General features: G+C 37.1%; 1 protein-coding gene across 1 annotated transcript; it reads right to left on the bottom strand.

Moving 5' to 3' along the window:
• Nucleotides 1-1,884: 1,884 nt before the first annotated feature.
• On the bottom strand, nucleotides 1,885-6,812 carry LOC134853006 (charged multivesicular body protein 2a-like). The gene is made up of 5 exons (XM_063868918.1): nucleotides 6,639-6,812; nucleotides 6,119-6,349; nucleotides 3,584-3,733; nucleotides 2,354-2,486; nucleotides 1,885-2,089 (listed from the first exon to the last, which is right to left on the bottom strand). Exons 1-5 carry the CDS (start codon nucleotides 6,753-6,755, stop codon nucleotides 1,995-1,997), a joined length of 726 nt encoding a protein of 241 aa, XP_063724988.1. The 5' UTR covers nucleotides 6,756-6,812; the 3' UTR covers nucleotides 1,885-1,994.
• Between the last annotated feature and the right edge of the window lie 10,535 nt (nucleotides 6,813-17,347).

Consider the following 17,347-nt stretch of genomic DNA (forward strand, 5'->3'; position numbering starts at 1 on the left):
GCGACAAACATTTGCCAAATGAGAATCTTCAAAATGTAGTGGGAGTAGGTTTGAAATTAATAGGGTTATACTTTAAATTAATCGTTTTTTAACACCTTTTCAAGGGAAGCCATAAATTTTTTATAGTGGTTTCCTGTTTATAGCATTTCCAAGGGGGTTTTGGTTTTTTCTTAAGAAAGTACACAAAAGTGAGTTGGACAGGAAATCGGGGACTTGGATAGCACTTGATTAAACATTTTTGTTTTATTAAAACCTATATTGAAAAAATTATAACTCATGCATAACAAATCACCATTTTAATTTTCAAAATTTTGCACTTCGAAGAAAAAAATAAATGGCCTTAAAGCTCTTTGACTTTCTAAAACAATTTATGATGGACACTTTATGCTAAAATTAACCCATTTTGAGAAAACTGGATCAATAGGCAAAACTTTTATTTCACTGGGATATCTGATAACTAATTTCCATTTTCGAAATTAGAAGTCGATCACGTTTTTCGTGACCTTTATATTATTGCTGTTCGATAGTGGTTTTTTCCTTCCTTTTTGCAATGAACTGAAAAAAAAAAAATCACAAGTCAAAGCACGAAAAATCAAAATTGAGCGTGAACAAATTTTTAGACTTTTTCCTGAAAAAAAACAAACTAAAAAAAAATCAGCAAGACCTAAATAAGAGTCTTCACTACGTTCATCACTCTTAATCATCGCTATGTTTGATACAGCTGTAGTTGATTATTTAATTCAGGTGTATCTAATTTTATCCAAAATGGTGCATTTAGTTTACATGAAGTTGGCTAGTGTGGTTAAACTACGCTCCATTTTACTATAACATGTGATGATGTCGACCAACCAATCAAGAAGGCGTAAAAGAAAAGGAAGATTACCAGAAAAAAAAGAGAGGAACAAAACAAAGCAGAGAGCGAAAGAGCTGAAGAACAAAATTACCTGCATTGAAGATAACATTCTCAGCCATATTACATCTTTCGCAATTTAGCAAAAGATCACCAAAAGAATCATTTTCCTCTTATATTTTGATACTGTGAATAGAATATGACAATTGATTGTATGGATCTTTTGCCATTACTTTGAATATTTATCGATTCTCCTGTTCGTTTCTCTTCAAAATTCTGAATTAAAAATAAGCGCCACTTTCTTTGTATCAAAGATTAGCTAGATAGACCAATGAACACAGTGACATCCACCAGAAAACCATTGGAGGTGATACGGACGCCACCAATCAGCATCCACAAAAAATATCGAGCGTATCAGTAACGATATGACAAGGGTTAATAAGAAGAACGAGGGGCTTTTGTGATATTTTAACGGATTACATTTTTATCAAACTAAGGGCATAACAACTGCCTAGCTATTTGATTTTCTTCCATAGACTTGATTAACTGTTATTTCAATAGACACGCCTTAATCACGATATAAAGTCGACTTTTTTTTTATCTGCACAAATATCATCCATTTTTTAATTGTCGACTCTGGTTTTTGGGAAGAAGGAAGTGATAACTCCGAATCATTGACGCTTTATGCATTGTCTACATTTTGTAGCGAAATTGAGATGCGCTAGTTGATAGTCGCCAAACTAGAAGCTAATAAAGATTTTCGTTAAAATTTGATAATAATGATTATTTGTTCCATCAAATGTTCGACATGTTTCTTTTCAATGCTTTTTAGAAGATTTTGGTGATGATTTTTAGTCTGAACAAAAAGTTTGATAATTTTTTGGTCAAAAAATAAATAATTACACATAAAAGGCGACCATCAATATCATATAAAAATAATTGACTCATTTAGTGGCGAAAACTGACAAAAGTTGGTACATTTTAAAATGATAATCTGAAAAATTAATTGAGTAAACTAATTGATAATTCTGCACTATATACAGTTGCTAAGTTGTGCTTTAACTATGTTCTTCCAGCAATTATCAACTGTCGCCGATTTAAGCATCAATAAGTAAACTGTAGTAGAAATGTAATCTAATCTAATCTAATCATCGTTTCCGTCTCGTCTCAAATTCCTCAGTCTGGCTTCCAGGTCAGCATCCACATCAGCCGAGTTGAGTCCACCGCCTGCAGCTCCACCTGGAAAAACAAGTAAATCATCACAATTATCATCATCATCATATAAATTGTTTACTGAACTTATGAAATCTTTCTGATTTCGGCTCTTTTTAATTTACCCCTACTTAAGCTCGATAAATTTTCAAACACGGGCAACGGCAACGAAATGCTGTCTTACAAAATCAGAAAGTCAAAATTATCAAGGCAACAAAATTTGGACTTTGGAACACCCTACGTTAACATCCTTCGGTCAAGAAATATGTTGTAGGACTTTATTTCACTCACCCCCTGCGGCCGGAGCTCCCCCTGGGACTGCAATCCTGTTGGGTCCATTTGCCTCTTTGCCCCCCGTTGCCAGAGAATCATTAGGCACGGCTGTCAATCCATCTCCAATCGATAAGCCCAATTCACCCAGCACCTAAAACAAAGTCAAGTAATCAACACACATGTTAATGATTAATTAACAGTCCCAAAGATCGGATTACATTTTTTATTGAGGTCTTTCTGTGAAAACTCATCAGATAACTGAAACCGCAAACTGGAAAATGAGCTAATATTATAACACCATTGCCAGCGACAGGAGTAAAAAAAAGGAGAAGAGTATGTAAACTCAAGCAGAACTTAAAAATGCAAGAGTTTCGTTTTTAGGAAAATTTTAGATGCTTTCGTAAAATTTGAGCCAATTTTTTGTAAACTTTTTTCGAGTGACAATTACAAAAATCCAAAAAAAAAAAAAATTTGTCGAGAAAACCAATTTGAAGTTTCTATTCGGACAAATCTAGTGTAAAAAAAATCTTCAATTTAGTAATTTAAAGCTAGTGAAGGCAACAATAATTAATTACTATGCATTTGAAAGCCGTTAGCAGTTTGCTCTAAGCTTACTTTTGGACCTCATATTTTAAAATCTGTGGTATTTTAAAATCAAGCGTATTATTGACATCAATAACAGAATCCGGAACCTTCTTTCATACTGGCAAATCCGCCAGCTAGCCTTGTTAACCGCATAATTTCAACCCCGCGACTTGTTAAAAGATGCTACCGTCCTGATGTTTTTAAACATACACTAAAATGGCCGTTTTAAAACGTTCCAAACCTGGCACTAAATGTTATTGGCAAGAAAAATTGGATCGGGACCTTTTAGTAATGGCACAGCAGCCTACTTGTTACTCTTGTTTATCTTCTTTATGAAATGATGTTTGCCATCCCCCTTTGATCATTTCAAAAACCGCAAATCAAGTACTGTTGTACTAACTTGTGACTTGTTCAATTATGTTACCGTCCTGATGGTTTTAAACACATCAAAAATAGCCATGCTTCAAAACTATTTTAAAACAGAGTTTTGACAGTAATTTTTTAAAAACGGTTTTAAAAACCCTGTTTAAAAACGTGCTACCACTGGTAATGATGTCAGTTTCCTCTTCCCCTCCAATAATTTCTAAGCCCCGCGAATTAAGAATTTCGGCAGAATTATGTAATCTAGTAGTTTCCTGATGTAATGTAATTTATGGTCGGGACCTGATTGAGAACATTGTCCGTCTCCTCCTCGTCGTCTGAGGCCCCCATGGCGTCATCGATCGCATCTGTGATCATCTCACTCTTCATGTCCATCATCTCATTCTGTCTGTCAAATTCCGCTAACAACTTCTGGAACTGCGGCAGATTCACCTACACGTGTAATAATACCTAGTAACGAACTGCCACCCTATAAAGAACTAATTCAACGGTTAAGAATATTTGAATTATGTACCTAGTAGAGAATCTCCCATCCCCTTTTTGCAAAGAGGGAGGGGGAATAATAAGAAATCCATAAATTGTTGTCAGACAGTTTTGCTCACAAAACCAGACAAATAAACGGCGTGTAAAATAAAAAGAACTAAAACAGAATTTTCGTTAGCTGACAATAGGACCAATTTAAATCCGGTGGGTTTTTATCCGGAGCGATTTTATCCTGGGGGATTTAGTCCGCGAGCGCAATCGCCAGGACACAATCCCCCAGGATATAATCCACCCATAGGACTCAATCCCATAGGACAAAATCCCCCATATTTCAACTAATCATCCAAGAAAAATAAAAGAATATATTCAAAGCATTATGAATTGAGTTTTCAATTGAAACTACTTCCAATTAAATTCATTTGAATTCACAACTTAACAAAAGGATTTTCACATCTTAACAAAAGGCATGCATTGCCATTTTGAAGTGAATTTTTAGAAACTTAGTAGTAGTTAGAACATAGTTGAAAGATGCCCAAGGGAAAAAGAGCCCGGCCTGAGGGCACGAAGTGCCCAATGGCGGCTCTTTTGCCCGTGACCATCTTCAACTATGTTTTAACTGTTGAAGAGAATGTTTTTGCTCCTTCTGAGGGAAAGATTCCGGAAAATTGTGAGAGCCAGGAAAAGTGCGCGAAACTATGCAAATAATTTCTTTTTTCATTCATACGTTCTAATAATCCATTTTTCATCCATCCCTTGTCGTGAAAGAACATGTGTGAAAGCGCAAAAACATAATCTTCAATAATCCAACTTCATTTGACTTTATACAAGAGAGCGCTTCTATCACCAAAAATGACAAGCCACGTCCCCAACATCAAAGTTGAATCAGAAGATTTCGGCAAGAAAACAGATGCCACCCACCCATCCCAACTGGTCTTGATTTAGAACTGCCAGTGAAGTATATGCAGACTCTAAATGAGGAAGACTTTCTTCCTGAAGATCAGTGGTTCCAGGAAGCGAAAAGCGATACTTCGTTTTTGCCACGAGCAACAACGCCGATGTTCTCAATTGTTATGAAAACCGGTTCATCGATGCAACATTTAAGAGCTGTCGGGAAAACGTTAATCAGGTCTACGTAGTGTATTGTTTTGTTGACGGCACAATTTTCCCTTGCATTTACGCACTTCTATCGGACAAGCGACAAGACACACAATGGACTCTGGTCTAATCTAAAGCCAGCATTAAAGAACCAGTTTCTGTTATGATGGACTTTGAAATGGCTTCGATAACCACCGTGGAGGATAATTTCCTGAAACCGAAATCAAGGGGTGTTTCTTTCAATTTTCTCAGACTATTAACAGAAAGAACCTTGAATTCGGTTATGCTGTTCTTGTGGTTCAATATCGGGAGGACAAAGATTTCAATTAGTCCATACGCCTCTTGGCTACGCTTGCTTTTGAAGCGCCGCTTCATGTATATGAGTGGTACAAAATTCTGATCCAGAGCTACCAGATCCCAGAAGACATTAACAATTACTTAGGGATAAATTTGTCGGAAAGGAAAACCGAAATGCGTCACGGAGGAAGGCCAGGTTTCACAAAGATATGTGGAATGTCTATCACCGTACAATTGACGACCTGTCAAGAACAAACAACGCTCTTGAAGGATTTCACCAGTTTTGAGCCGATCTTAGAGATGCCCAACCCAGATATCTGGAAATTATACGAAGCCATCCAAAAACAGCAATCGCAACAGGGCTTTACTTTGTCTCAGTTGCAGTTGGGAAAGAAAGTGCACGCGAGGAAGAAAAATAATTTTGGGCGTATGAAACGCATAGTATGTTCAGCGGCTAATTACAAGGAGATTAACTACTTGAAAGCTATCGCTGTTAATTTTTCGTTTTATTTTAGTTCTATTTTTGGTTTAGTTATGTTTATGCTTCTACTTTAACCTTCACTCTATTTATGGTCACCAAGAGTAGTTTAGTTTTCCGAGATGCGTTTTTGCTTAACGCTAATTTGGCTGATATTAAAAAAAATACTGGGGGATTTTGTCCTGGGAAGATTTAGTCCTGGGGGATTTAGTCCGCGAGCGGAACAAAATGACTTGAAAATCAGAAGTCGCTAGCGAGAAAAAAAAACATTCAAAGAACCGCCGCTTAAAATCCGTATTAAGTGAGCACTTCGCTTTCAGATATCAATCTATGTTCCATATCATTAATATGAATGACGATCATCCATATCATTAGTTGTTCACATGGTATTTACTTGTTTCACTTATTTTTCATATCATTTCCATTGTGTTCGCTTTTTTTAAACCAATTTTAACGTGTCCTACCTTTTTGTTCATCCTCTGCATAGCTTTAGTCACTCCTTTCATGCTCTGTGCCATAGTTGTACTACTCTTAATAGTTGTCAGCTTCATCTGCACTCCTTGTATGTTAGCTCTCATCAGGTACAGTTTCTTAACATTCGCCCTTGTTCTTACTAAGTCTCTGGCCATTATCTTCACTGCGTCCATTTGTCCATCTTTGGCTTGTTTTTTGATGTCATTTTTTAACTTAGTCTCCTAAAAATAACAGTGCTGAACAAAAAAGACTTAAGAAGATATTTTAGATGGAATTGTTTTTTCTCTCTTCCTCCGAAGACAAAGCCGGATTTTTTTCCGAAAATCACAAAAAAAGTAAAACAGACTTTGTCCAGGACACCGTTCTGTCAGCCTTCTGAGGGCCATTTTGCTGGCTCATAACCAATACAGTGAAACACTTGAAAAACTGATGAGAAAAGCTTGTCTTGATGTGGCCGCAAAACGATGCCAGTACATCCACATTCGAATTCAATTTTAAACAGCAACTGACCTGCCGCTCCATGTTCGTTCTCTCTCTGTCTATCTCTCTAATAGATTTATCAAGCAGTCTTTTGTTCTCCCGCAACATCTGCTCCGGCGTCTTCCTACTCCCGAACAGAAACGACATCTTACCCAACTCAGTTGATACTATTATGTAATAATTAACTGACAATCAAAATCAATTCAATCTGAAACAGAAGAATATCAAAACACGAGTAAGTTGCACAGGATGTTCCGATCACAAAAATTCAAGAAAAAAAAACATTTTTTAACTTAATGATTTCTCTTATATACCACAGATTGAACTTTTAAGAACATTGAACTGTGTAAATCTTGTGAAAACCTGAACAAATTAAATAGACCTTTGAATACACTAAAAGGATTAACAATATCTGCATTGATAATGATAAATTATGAACCTTTTTTTTTTCATTTTAAGATTGGCTGTATTAATTGAAAACAATTAAACTATAAGTAGTGATAACGTGGAAACTGTGGTCAATTTGAATAGGGAGATCAACCTCTCCTTAAATTCTTCTTCAAAAATTTCAGACTAAATTAGAAGAAAAAATGGAAAATTTTAAGACCACTTGTTCTCGACACTGAGATCACTTTTTCAATTTTTTAGAATCCGAATGACAACCGAGAGGTTTTTTAATTGATACTACATTTGACCTGCTACGAGCTTTTCTTGAGGTTGGCAAAATTGTCTGGAAATAATTAAAAACGGACCCTAATCCATAGTTACTTACTATTCTTCGAGAATGATCGAAACAATAAGAAACAAAACAAGGAATGGTCTGCAACATCCCTTTTACGGCAGTTAGTACTTGTGAAGGTTTGGTCAATAATTCAACAATTTGCACTAAAAAATTTCATTTCTGAATGATTTATTTCTTTCTGAAACACGATTTTTTTTTCACAATTACCTTATTTTAAAACTAAACAGTCTTAACCGCCAATATTCCGTATAAGCTTCAAAAACACTACGCCCATACCCACCTCATCATGCATTGATTTGCTTAGATTTTTAGATGCCGAATTGCACTGTGTGAAATATACCGAATATAACGCTGATTCAGATAAAACAAAAGACTTGCTCAAAATAACCAATGACGAAGAATAGTGTCAAGCAATTCCAATCTACGAATTTCTAAAATTAACTCAATCCACCCAGCCCCTGCTGATGCTTGTAACTATGATTGCGTCATGCCATTTTTACACGATCGAAGCTGAGCTTCGCACCAGTTGCGATACAAAACAAGAAAGACGCTAAGTATTACAAATCAAAACTAACTAAGTAAAAATGAACAAGGCTAGTCGTGAAAAACACGCCAAGACAATAAAACGTGAGATAGTATCGGAAAAAGATTACCAAGTTGTAAAAAAGCCGAAAATACCTTTGCGGAAACCCTTTAAGCCGAAAAAAAATCAACAAGACTTAACAAAGTTAATGAGTCCCCCTTGCCCTCAAATTACACACACATACAAAACTTTGTTTGCTGAATATAAAATAGGCTAAAATCTATTAAGCCCAAAAATGAATTGACAAAATGAACAAGAAAAACCGAAAAAAAAATCATTCAAAAAAAACGTAAGCCTAATAAAAAGTAATTCAGTCGCCCTCACTCTCAAAACACACACCCACACGCACATACAATTTTTTCTCACCCATCGAAAAACGCAATATGAGGCCATTAATCCAATTTAAAATAAGTCAAAACCTATCAAGCGAAAAAGAAAAAAATGAAAGCAAAAATTGTTGTCATGTGAGCCTATAATTTCTATTAACATTTTTAACATTTTGTGCAATCTAGAGGAGCGCATATAAATTACGTTTCCATTGTAGCAACTCAAAAATAGGACTCTAAGCCGATAAAATATGAGTCGAAATCATATGGGCAAACAAACCAACATACAAAAAAGAGTCAAGGTTAGTAAAATTATAAACAGAAGAAAAAATTCAAAACACTTAAAGCAACTACAATGAAACTTGCGTACTAAAAAAACAATTACGCGATAATGCAACTAAGCGAACAAAACATAAGCAGACAAATAATACAAGGACATTTTTTTGAAACCGAGTATTTAACATTTGAAAAAAAACAGTTCTTGACAGGTTTTGAACCCAGAGCCTTTGACGTCCCAGGCGTACTCTTTACTTCTAGACCTAGCCAGTCAGGTCTGCGTCCCACCCTCCCTTGGCATCATGTTTGCGTAATTTTAGTCTTAATATGCGCACACTCCGGCAGTTTTGAATGGTTGGCAGAGCAGCTGAAAACGCTTTCGCATGACAAATGCGCCCAAAAAATTTTAAGAAAATTCTGGCTTTTTTCTGGTTTTTTTTTCGTATTAATTTCAGCAATTTCATCATCTTTCACAACAAATCATAAAAATTTGAGGCAGTTTACAATGAATTTTTGTAGTTCAAACTTTCTATCTGGCTATATATGACCTAAACTAATGAAGCTAATGTAAGACAGATCTGAAGTAAAATTTCTTTTTTTTTTTACTACAAATTTCGGTTAAACGCCCAAATAAGAAAAAAAGAAATTTTCAGCGTTTTTGGTCCCACGTTCACCATATTTCCTAACATCCATTTCAGAATCCAATATTTTCAACTTACAAAATTTTTCATTTTTCAACCCTTAAATGACCGTCTTAAAAAGTGAAATTTTAATTTTTCGCGAAAGCCAAAAAAAAATTATTCCGAACGGTTTATAGCATCATACCACATTTCTTAGGCGCTAATAGAAAGTTCTTTTTGACCAACGCCGAAAATTTTACTGAATTAGAAAAAAATTTAAAAAATCACTTTTTGGGGTCGTTGGGAAAAGGTCAAAAATAACCAAAACCCATCTCAAGAATAAAACCATCAAAAAGTGGCATTAACAAATGGCCAATCTTTCCGGGGTTTATATAGCGTCGTGGGCACGCGCCCATCAAGTGTGCTGGAGACGCATAAAAATTGAGTTTATTTTGAACTGAACCTAAACTTTTTTAGTTTTGACCACTCTGTGAACTAAGTTATTTACGGGAAAAAAGTCTAATTGCTTCTATATAAAACATATGAGAGAACAACAACGAATTGAATGCAACCTTAACATTAGACATAGGAATACAACAACGCTTTTGATTTTATAAAACTGAACGACAAGTTAGTTCCAACTGAAAAGGTCAAACCTCCAAACTACTGGGTTTCAGATCTTCGTGTTTTTAACTCATAAACGAAACCCCAAAATGGCCGACTGCACTTTCAAAAACAAAAAAAAATTTGAAAAAATTTCACTAGCAAAAATCATTAAATGCATTAATCGGATTCACAATCAATCGAATTTTATTTTTAAATATCGGACTCTTATTTTCTATGTATTTCTCAGTTCAAAGAAAGTTTTCGAAAAATCATAAATCAACAACTTCTAAAAAATCAAAAAACGTACGAAAAATTATAAGAAAAGGAGGCCACATCTGCATCGGTTGGTCGTAACCTAAATCACCCCACCAAAGGGTCGACATTTTCAAAATTTGGAAAAAAAACCTTGAAATTTAACTTTTGAATAATTTCTGTAAAGATAAAAACGTCAAATCTAAGAAAGTAAAAGGCGTTCGGCAGCCAAACTTGTAGTGCCGATAACCATCCTGAGAGTCCCTTGAGAGCAGCCCAATAAGTTGTTGAGTATTTCAAACTTTGTGCAGTTTTTTTAGATCTAAGTTTTTTTGAAAACTTTGAAAAAGTATAAAAAAACGGCATATCTGGGAAAAAAATGATTTGAGCAGTCAAATTTAGAGTCAAGTTCTGGAACATCTGAAAATACTCTGAGAGCACCCAATTGTAGGGCTGGGAATTTTGAAACATTTTTATCAAGTTTTTTTAGTTGAGAACAAACGCTATTCCTCAAAAAGTAAAAGAATTTCAGTTGTCACAGTAGGAGGCAAAGCTTGTAACCCTTAACACTATCCAGCTAAAAGAATCGTGAAACTCCATTACTGTGGAATTTGATTTATCTGTTTTGAAAACTTTTCAAATAATTATTTTAAAAAAAACGTCATATCTCGGAAACCAAAAGCATTTGAGCAGTCGCCTTTGCGGGCAAGATTTACAATCTGTGAGAGTACCTCGACAGCACCTGACTACAGTTGTGAGTTTAAAGTTTTGTGATTTTTTAAATTTAAATTTCTGAAATTTTTTGAGAAAATCATTAAGAACGTCATATCTCGGAACTTGTGAGATTTGAGCAGTCGAGTTTTGAGGCAAGATTTGCAACCCCTGAGAGTACTTTAAACACGGAGTTAATCTGCGCTTCGCAGCAGTTGCAATAGACCCCAAACCATACTATTTCATGCTGACGAAAAAAAAAACAGACGATAACCAGTAGGTCAACAACAAATTTGAAAAAATCTACGCTAATTTCATACGCTTGACTCGGCTTATGTTCAACTTAATGCCAAAACTGTCGCAAAACAAAATTACCACGTCAAATAAGCATTTAGTATCGCCAACCAAGCACCACTACTAAGCCGACAAAACTCTGGTAGAAGACCGTTTAGACGAACAAACAAAAGGCCATCAAAAATTACTTCAATTAGGACTGTGTAACTTTTGATGCTTAAAATTCCGAAAAAAGTATAATGCAGAGCGTGACTTGTATTGAAAAGGCCTCACAGTATTTGGCTTCTGTATGGAGACAATTGCTCTTAGAACAATTGGTTGGAAATACCTTGAAAATGACTTAATTCTCAATTTAACAAATCATTGCTTGGGTTGCGGGGGGGGGGGGGGGGGGTTAGTTCGTCTCATGCAGCTAGTTTTCGGGAAGCTATTCAAATAGTTCAATTGAAATTATTATGAATTCCACAAAACAACTGGAAAAATAAATAATTAAAATATACTAAAAATATCTACTAAATTCATCTTATGCCGAGCGCTTACATAAAATTTGATATCAGCTGATGGTGTTACAAAATGGAATGGCAGTTTATGGCTAAATCCAATATCGGAAGAAAATGTAGATTTCCGCAAAAGCAACTACAGAGGCTATAATAACTCCAGCCATGACTCTGATGGCGAGTTCTGTACTAAAATATGCGGCCAGCCAATGTCCCACAAAATAGGTCAGAGCAAGCGATATGAAAAAGTTTGCAACCATCGAGAGTTGCTTGTTGACACTTTTGTCCACGACTGGTGTGTGAATTGATGTTGGCGCAATATTAGATTTTCCTGTGACGAATACATTTGTCCCTCTAGTAATTTCTCTGTAATCTCGATTTTGCTGCTCTTTTCGTAATTTGTCCAACCTTTTCTGTAATTCGGGATTTTTCTTCACAGGTTCATCTTTGACATTAAACTTGAGAAAACAATCTTCCAAGAGGTCATTGAGGAAAACTTTAGGTGGCAACTCACGTTTTATATTTTTGATATCGACCAGACTGTAACATTTCGAACTATCAAACTGTTTCTTCTCATCATGGCGAGTGTCTGTTTTTATGACCAATTCGTATTCTCTTCCACGCATCATTTCATTCAAGCTCATGCCATTCCTTCAAAAAAAACAATTACTGTCTTCAAATATAGTTTTTGTGCAACCTTTAAAGATACACAAAACTCAACAGCTAACATCTACGGACATTAAGTTTAGCTAAGGGAATTGCACATTCCAAAAAGTGCCTTCCGTCTGACGTTCGGAGCACAGCAGTTCGTCTGAGCAGAGCAGTTGGACAATATTTCAGTTACGAGTAGAATTTTTTACGAGTAGCATAACTTATTGTCGGACCTACTTCGGTCACATATGAGGCTTAAGAAAAATAGGCCCTATAACCATTGGGTCAAGAGTCAGGGACACTATCTCTTGTGTTTTTCTACCTCAAGAACGGTCGGAACCAATTCGGTTCGCTTGCGACATGAGACTAGAACCCGTTACAGCTTAAAGGCTACTACCAAAATATCCCCCACTCTAGAAAATAAGAACGTTCCCATACTTAGGTCTCGAAATACCCAAAATACACGAACGCCGTTAAAAACAGGGTTGGAACAATCCGTTAAGTTACTTTTTATTGGACAGTGGAACTTTGATCCATTTCAGATGGATCAACCTAAAACTCGCCTTATCTCAACATAACAATGATAAAACACACTCGAGAAAATTAAATTAGGGACTCACATGTTGATGCACTCAAGCACAAGGAGTAATTAAATTGATAAGCAACTCGAGAATTAAATACGATAACTAGATAAGTTCAATACTAATCAGTTTTGATAACAGAAATAAGTTTTGACTCTAGAATTGGAGTTTTTGTCTGAACCATTGGGACACTCAAGCTGTCCACCTTTCCGTTGAAGGTTCACTCTGGTTCGGTTCGAATGGTTATTCTCTCTTCTCGTGATTATCTCTCTTCCTATTTCAGGACAAGACGGCTCTACTCGTATCTTATTTTGTATCTGGAAATTGCGAATAGCAATTTCCTGCTGTTTTCTTAAGTATTTTCCCGCAATTGTAAATTCGGTCGTTCTGATTTTTCACTTTTTGTTTTCAGTTGGTGCGAGAAAACTGAGCATGGCAGGCTCCATTCAAAATTTTGAAAATTAAAACTTCACTCCAAAATCACGTATTTTCGTGTCCCTCAAGGTCAAACTTCCAGATATGACCGACTGGCACATACTCCCCGGACTCAAGATCGATGTCCTCATCGCGTGCTGTCTCTGTCAGTGAATCCCCAGAAACCCGAGTGTCACTCAAAATACAGTGCCAGTGGTCATTTACAGAAGTTTGCAGCAGACTTAAGTTTACCTACCTTCCAAAATTCACAACCATATAAAATTTTCACACTATCGCTAAACAGCAATAAAAATCTGCACACACCTGCACCTATGAATTCTCGCTTTTTAAGCTGATAATTTAAAATTTCTTTTGTCCTATTCAATCAGGAAATTGTCATGCAGCATTTTGATTTATATAATAGATATAGCATATTAATAACAATATCTCATTTGTTAAAACTTCTTTTTGGTGAACCCAGATTTCATCCGAGTTCACCCTCGAGCCCCCTCCCTCTCAAGACTCAAGACTCTAGAATTTCCTTTTGAGCCACCGGCTCACCTCGTGTTCTTCACCCTCGAGGTACCCGACCCAGGTATATTTGACACTGTGATCTGTTTCAATAGTGCCTCTTCGTCATCGGAGCTGATCACAATCTCCTCCCAAGCCTTCAGCTAATCATAGGATCGCATCCACTCCCTTTGCTCTTGCAATTTCTTCGCTTGATTCGGTAAGCTCTTCACCTTCGACTCCCGGTTCAAACAGAAAAAATTGTGAAGACTCAGGCTTACATTTTTCGCCAGGTCCTCTTCTAGTATCGACTCCCTTGCTCTAATGTTGTTTCTGGATACTCTACCCACTCTTTTCCACCCCGTCGTGATCGCATTTCGATGGGTCAGCAGAGGTCTCTTGAAGGCATCTGGTCCTATCTCGGCCTGGAACTATCGATATTACTTTTGGTGTTTCCTGATGTGATCCTTCGTCACCATGTATAACCAGGACGTTAACGTCGCGCGAAACCAAGGAAAGAATCTCAAGCGGCTCCACATGTGTCTGACTTCCATTGGTGTGGCAAATACCTTGCATGCGGTCTCGAACAACTCAAGTCTCCTGCTGTAATCTATCGCGTGAATCGACTCTACTGTTGGCGCCTTCGATTCCCGATACTTTGCTATATTTTCTTCTATCCATCTTAGAGCCAGCATTGTGCTCACCACCAAGATGGTCACTTTTTTGTGACATTCGACCAGAATGGCCAAAATGCAGTCTCTGCAGAATTCAGGATTTTAGCAGTGAACCTTCCGGATTGGCGATTTAGAACGGATAAGGACGTTATTTGAACGATTAGCCAAACGGTGAAGGCTAGAAGATTCTGGAATTCTAATTTTTAAAAATTCGAATTATGACGTCATATTTCTGAGAAACGTCAGAGACGGCCATTTTAGCTAAAATAGCAGAAAGAAACAGAACAACTTTATCTGCGATTACGAACAGTACGAAATCGAGACTAAAAAACAACAACGAACTACCGAACAGCAGAGGACGTTCCGAGTTGCAACTATTGTGCTGTTACAATAGTTGCAAGGCCGTTGCGAGCAACGGTGAAGGGTAAAACCCAGCCTTCCGAGTTATTGTGAACTGGATATTAAGAAGCTTGATTCACCGGATTCAAGAATCCGGAAGGGTCTCGGGACGTGGACTTTTATGAACTTATATTGAATTTTAGCATCCGTCATGTCCTGACTTGAATTTAATTAAGATCTTAATTCGTTTTGACAAGAATGAGGTGCTAGGAGTTGGGGGAAAGGGTTGATCCATCTTCGATGGAGATGATGATTTTTATCTACTGAACAAAAACAATAGTAATATAATAAGTAGTAGCCCTGTTTTTAGGAGTGACCTCGTGGTCTGGGGATACAGAGACCCAGCCATGAGCTCACTAATTTTGCATGTAATTCAGTTAATTTGAGCGTTCTGGTCGAAGCCGGAGAACAGTAGCGTTTTTGTCAGCCTGATGTAAGAAAGACCACCGAAAAGTACTGGCTTGGTAGAGACGGTGAAAAACATGCAAAGCTCTGTTTAGACGCTAGCCAGTCGTCTTAAGACTTAGTTTTGTTATCCGTCGATATGTATCTTCCGGGCGAATGTTACATGTATGTTTTTATGGCGCTCCTGGGTGTTATTCTTTTTTAACATCATGACCGGCAGAACCGTTAACGAGCACTCCGCGCCGAGCGGATGCTCACATTAACGCCCTTATTAGGCCTAAACCGCCGGGGCGGAAGGGTAGTTCGGAACGCGGAGGCCTTCCGGATTGCCGTGAATAGTTTTTTAACCTAGTTAAGACCGAAAATTCACAAACCAGGAAGGGTGGGGGGATCGGCCGTCCCCTCGTCCCCTGAGCGGTTGGTGACCAAAAACACTTAAAGATATAAGTAAAACCAAACAAAAAGTAGTATAGTACCCAAGAAAAACAAAAAACATAAAAAAATAACCGAAAAAACCAAAAACAGTAAAAAAGTAAAAAATCAGTAGAAATCATCCCCCCAGACAAGATGTGATTCAACCCCCCCGTTTGTTGTTGATAGATATATTGTTGTTACAGGCATTTATATCAGTCAGGATCGTTACGATCAATTTTGCCCGTTTGGGAGGCTTGTACTGTAGGGTTATTTGAGCATTTAAGCACGTTAATGATAAATTGCGCCCAATCCGGAAGGGTCAGCTGATTTGCGCTCAATTCGGAAGGGTCCGGGGTGAAGACCGATCCGGCAAGCAGTACAGGGAACAACAGGAAGAGGCTCAACGACAACTACAATCGACTGTTGGGTATCGTTAACAAGTTTTGTATCCCTTTTGGTACAAAAAGTAAGATAGTAATCTGTGGGGGGCTCGACAGTGCTGCACTGTAGTGACCCTTCACCGAACTGCGAATATCCGAGTTAAGCACCTTAATTCGGAGATTAAACAAACCCGGAGGGGTATAGTATTCCTAATATTATTACTTATATAGCCTATATTAATAGTCTTATATCGATTTTCAGACAAAAACAACGAGAACTGACCGGTTTTTAGGGTCAAAATTGCGATATTTTGATCCCCCCACAAGTCGCGATTTTTGAGATATCGATATTTTTTGAAACGGAAAAAAGCGCTAAGTTAGTGTGTTACATCGTAACTGCACTACTGTAATAAGCAGAACCGGTTAACTTTAGTTCGGAAGTGGTTGGAACTAGTTGGTACAAAAAACCAAATTTTCCAATTTTTGATAGTAAGAAACACTATAAAATCAGAAAATTTTTTGAAATTTTTGAGTTACAACAGCAAAAATAGTTGTTCGGACAACGTCCACTAGTGAATCTACGAGTTTTAAAACCCGCTACCCGAAAGCCTTCCGGGTTGCAGAGAAATCGAACATAACGTGTTTGATTTGGTGGATTCATCAATCCGGAGGGGTCCAGGTAGCATAGTTTTTCACAAAATTTTTCTACAAAAGCGTTTTATATCGGGTCTTTTGCATTGAACTAGAAGAGTATAGGCCTTCTGAGCTCAGATCAATAGTTTTTAGGTCGAAAGGACCAGATTTGCGGAAAAAGTTAGGCGGAACCTATAAGAGAGAAAATTTTTTGAGTTCGGAAAAAAGACGTTTTGGTTAATAACTTTGGAACTACTGATCATATCGAGTTGATCTTGGTACCAATAGATCAGAAATTAGCTGAGCTTACTAATAGGATCAGAAATTTTTCGGGAAAGCGAGAAAGAAAATTTTTTGAGATTGTTTTTAGCAAATTACACAAATCCGGAGGGGTACACCCTTCACGTTTTATAAATTTTTCTGAAAAACCCTTATACCCCTACCAAAAGTTGATAGCGATTGAACTAAGTAACTTAGGACAGTTCTAGACAAAAAGGGAAGGCTGAAGGCACAAGACAACCATAATAGAGTTGAAGTTAGGCAAGTGATAAGACCCTTCACCGTTAGTGTGAATTGTCAAATAAGTGCCTTAACTTCAACCCGGAGGGGTCTAGGAAAGGACCCTATACCCTTCCCAGTTAATTCAAACAGCATAATAGTAACGCAGAACGTATCCGGAGGGGTATAAGCTGAAATTAAGAAAACTACAAAAAGCTACTTTGACAGAGCTAAGGGCTCCGAAGTCAGAGGGGTCCAAATCCGGAGGGGTCT

The sequence above is a fragment of the Symsagittifera roscoffensis genome, chromosome 8, assembly GCF_963678635.1.
Source record: "Symsagittifera roscoffensis chromosome 8, txSymRosc1.1, whole genome shotgun sequence".
Lineage (NCBI taxonomy): Eukaryota > Metazoa > Xenacoelomorpha > Acoela > Convolutidae > Symsagittifera > Symsagittifera roscoffensis.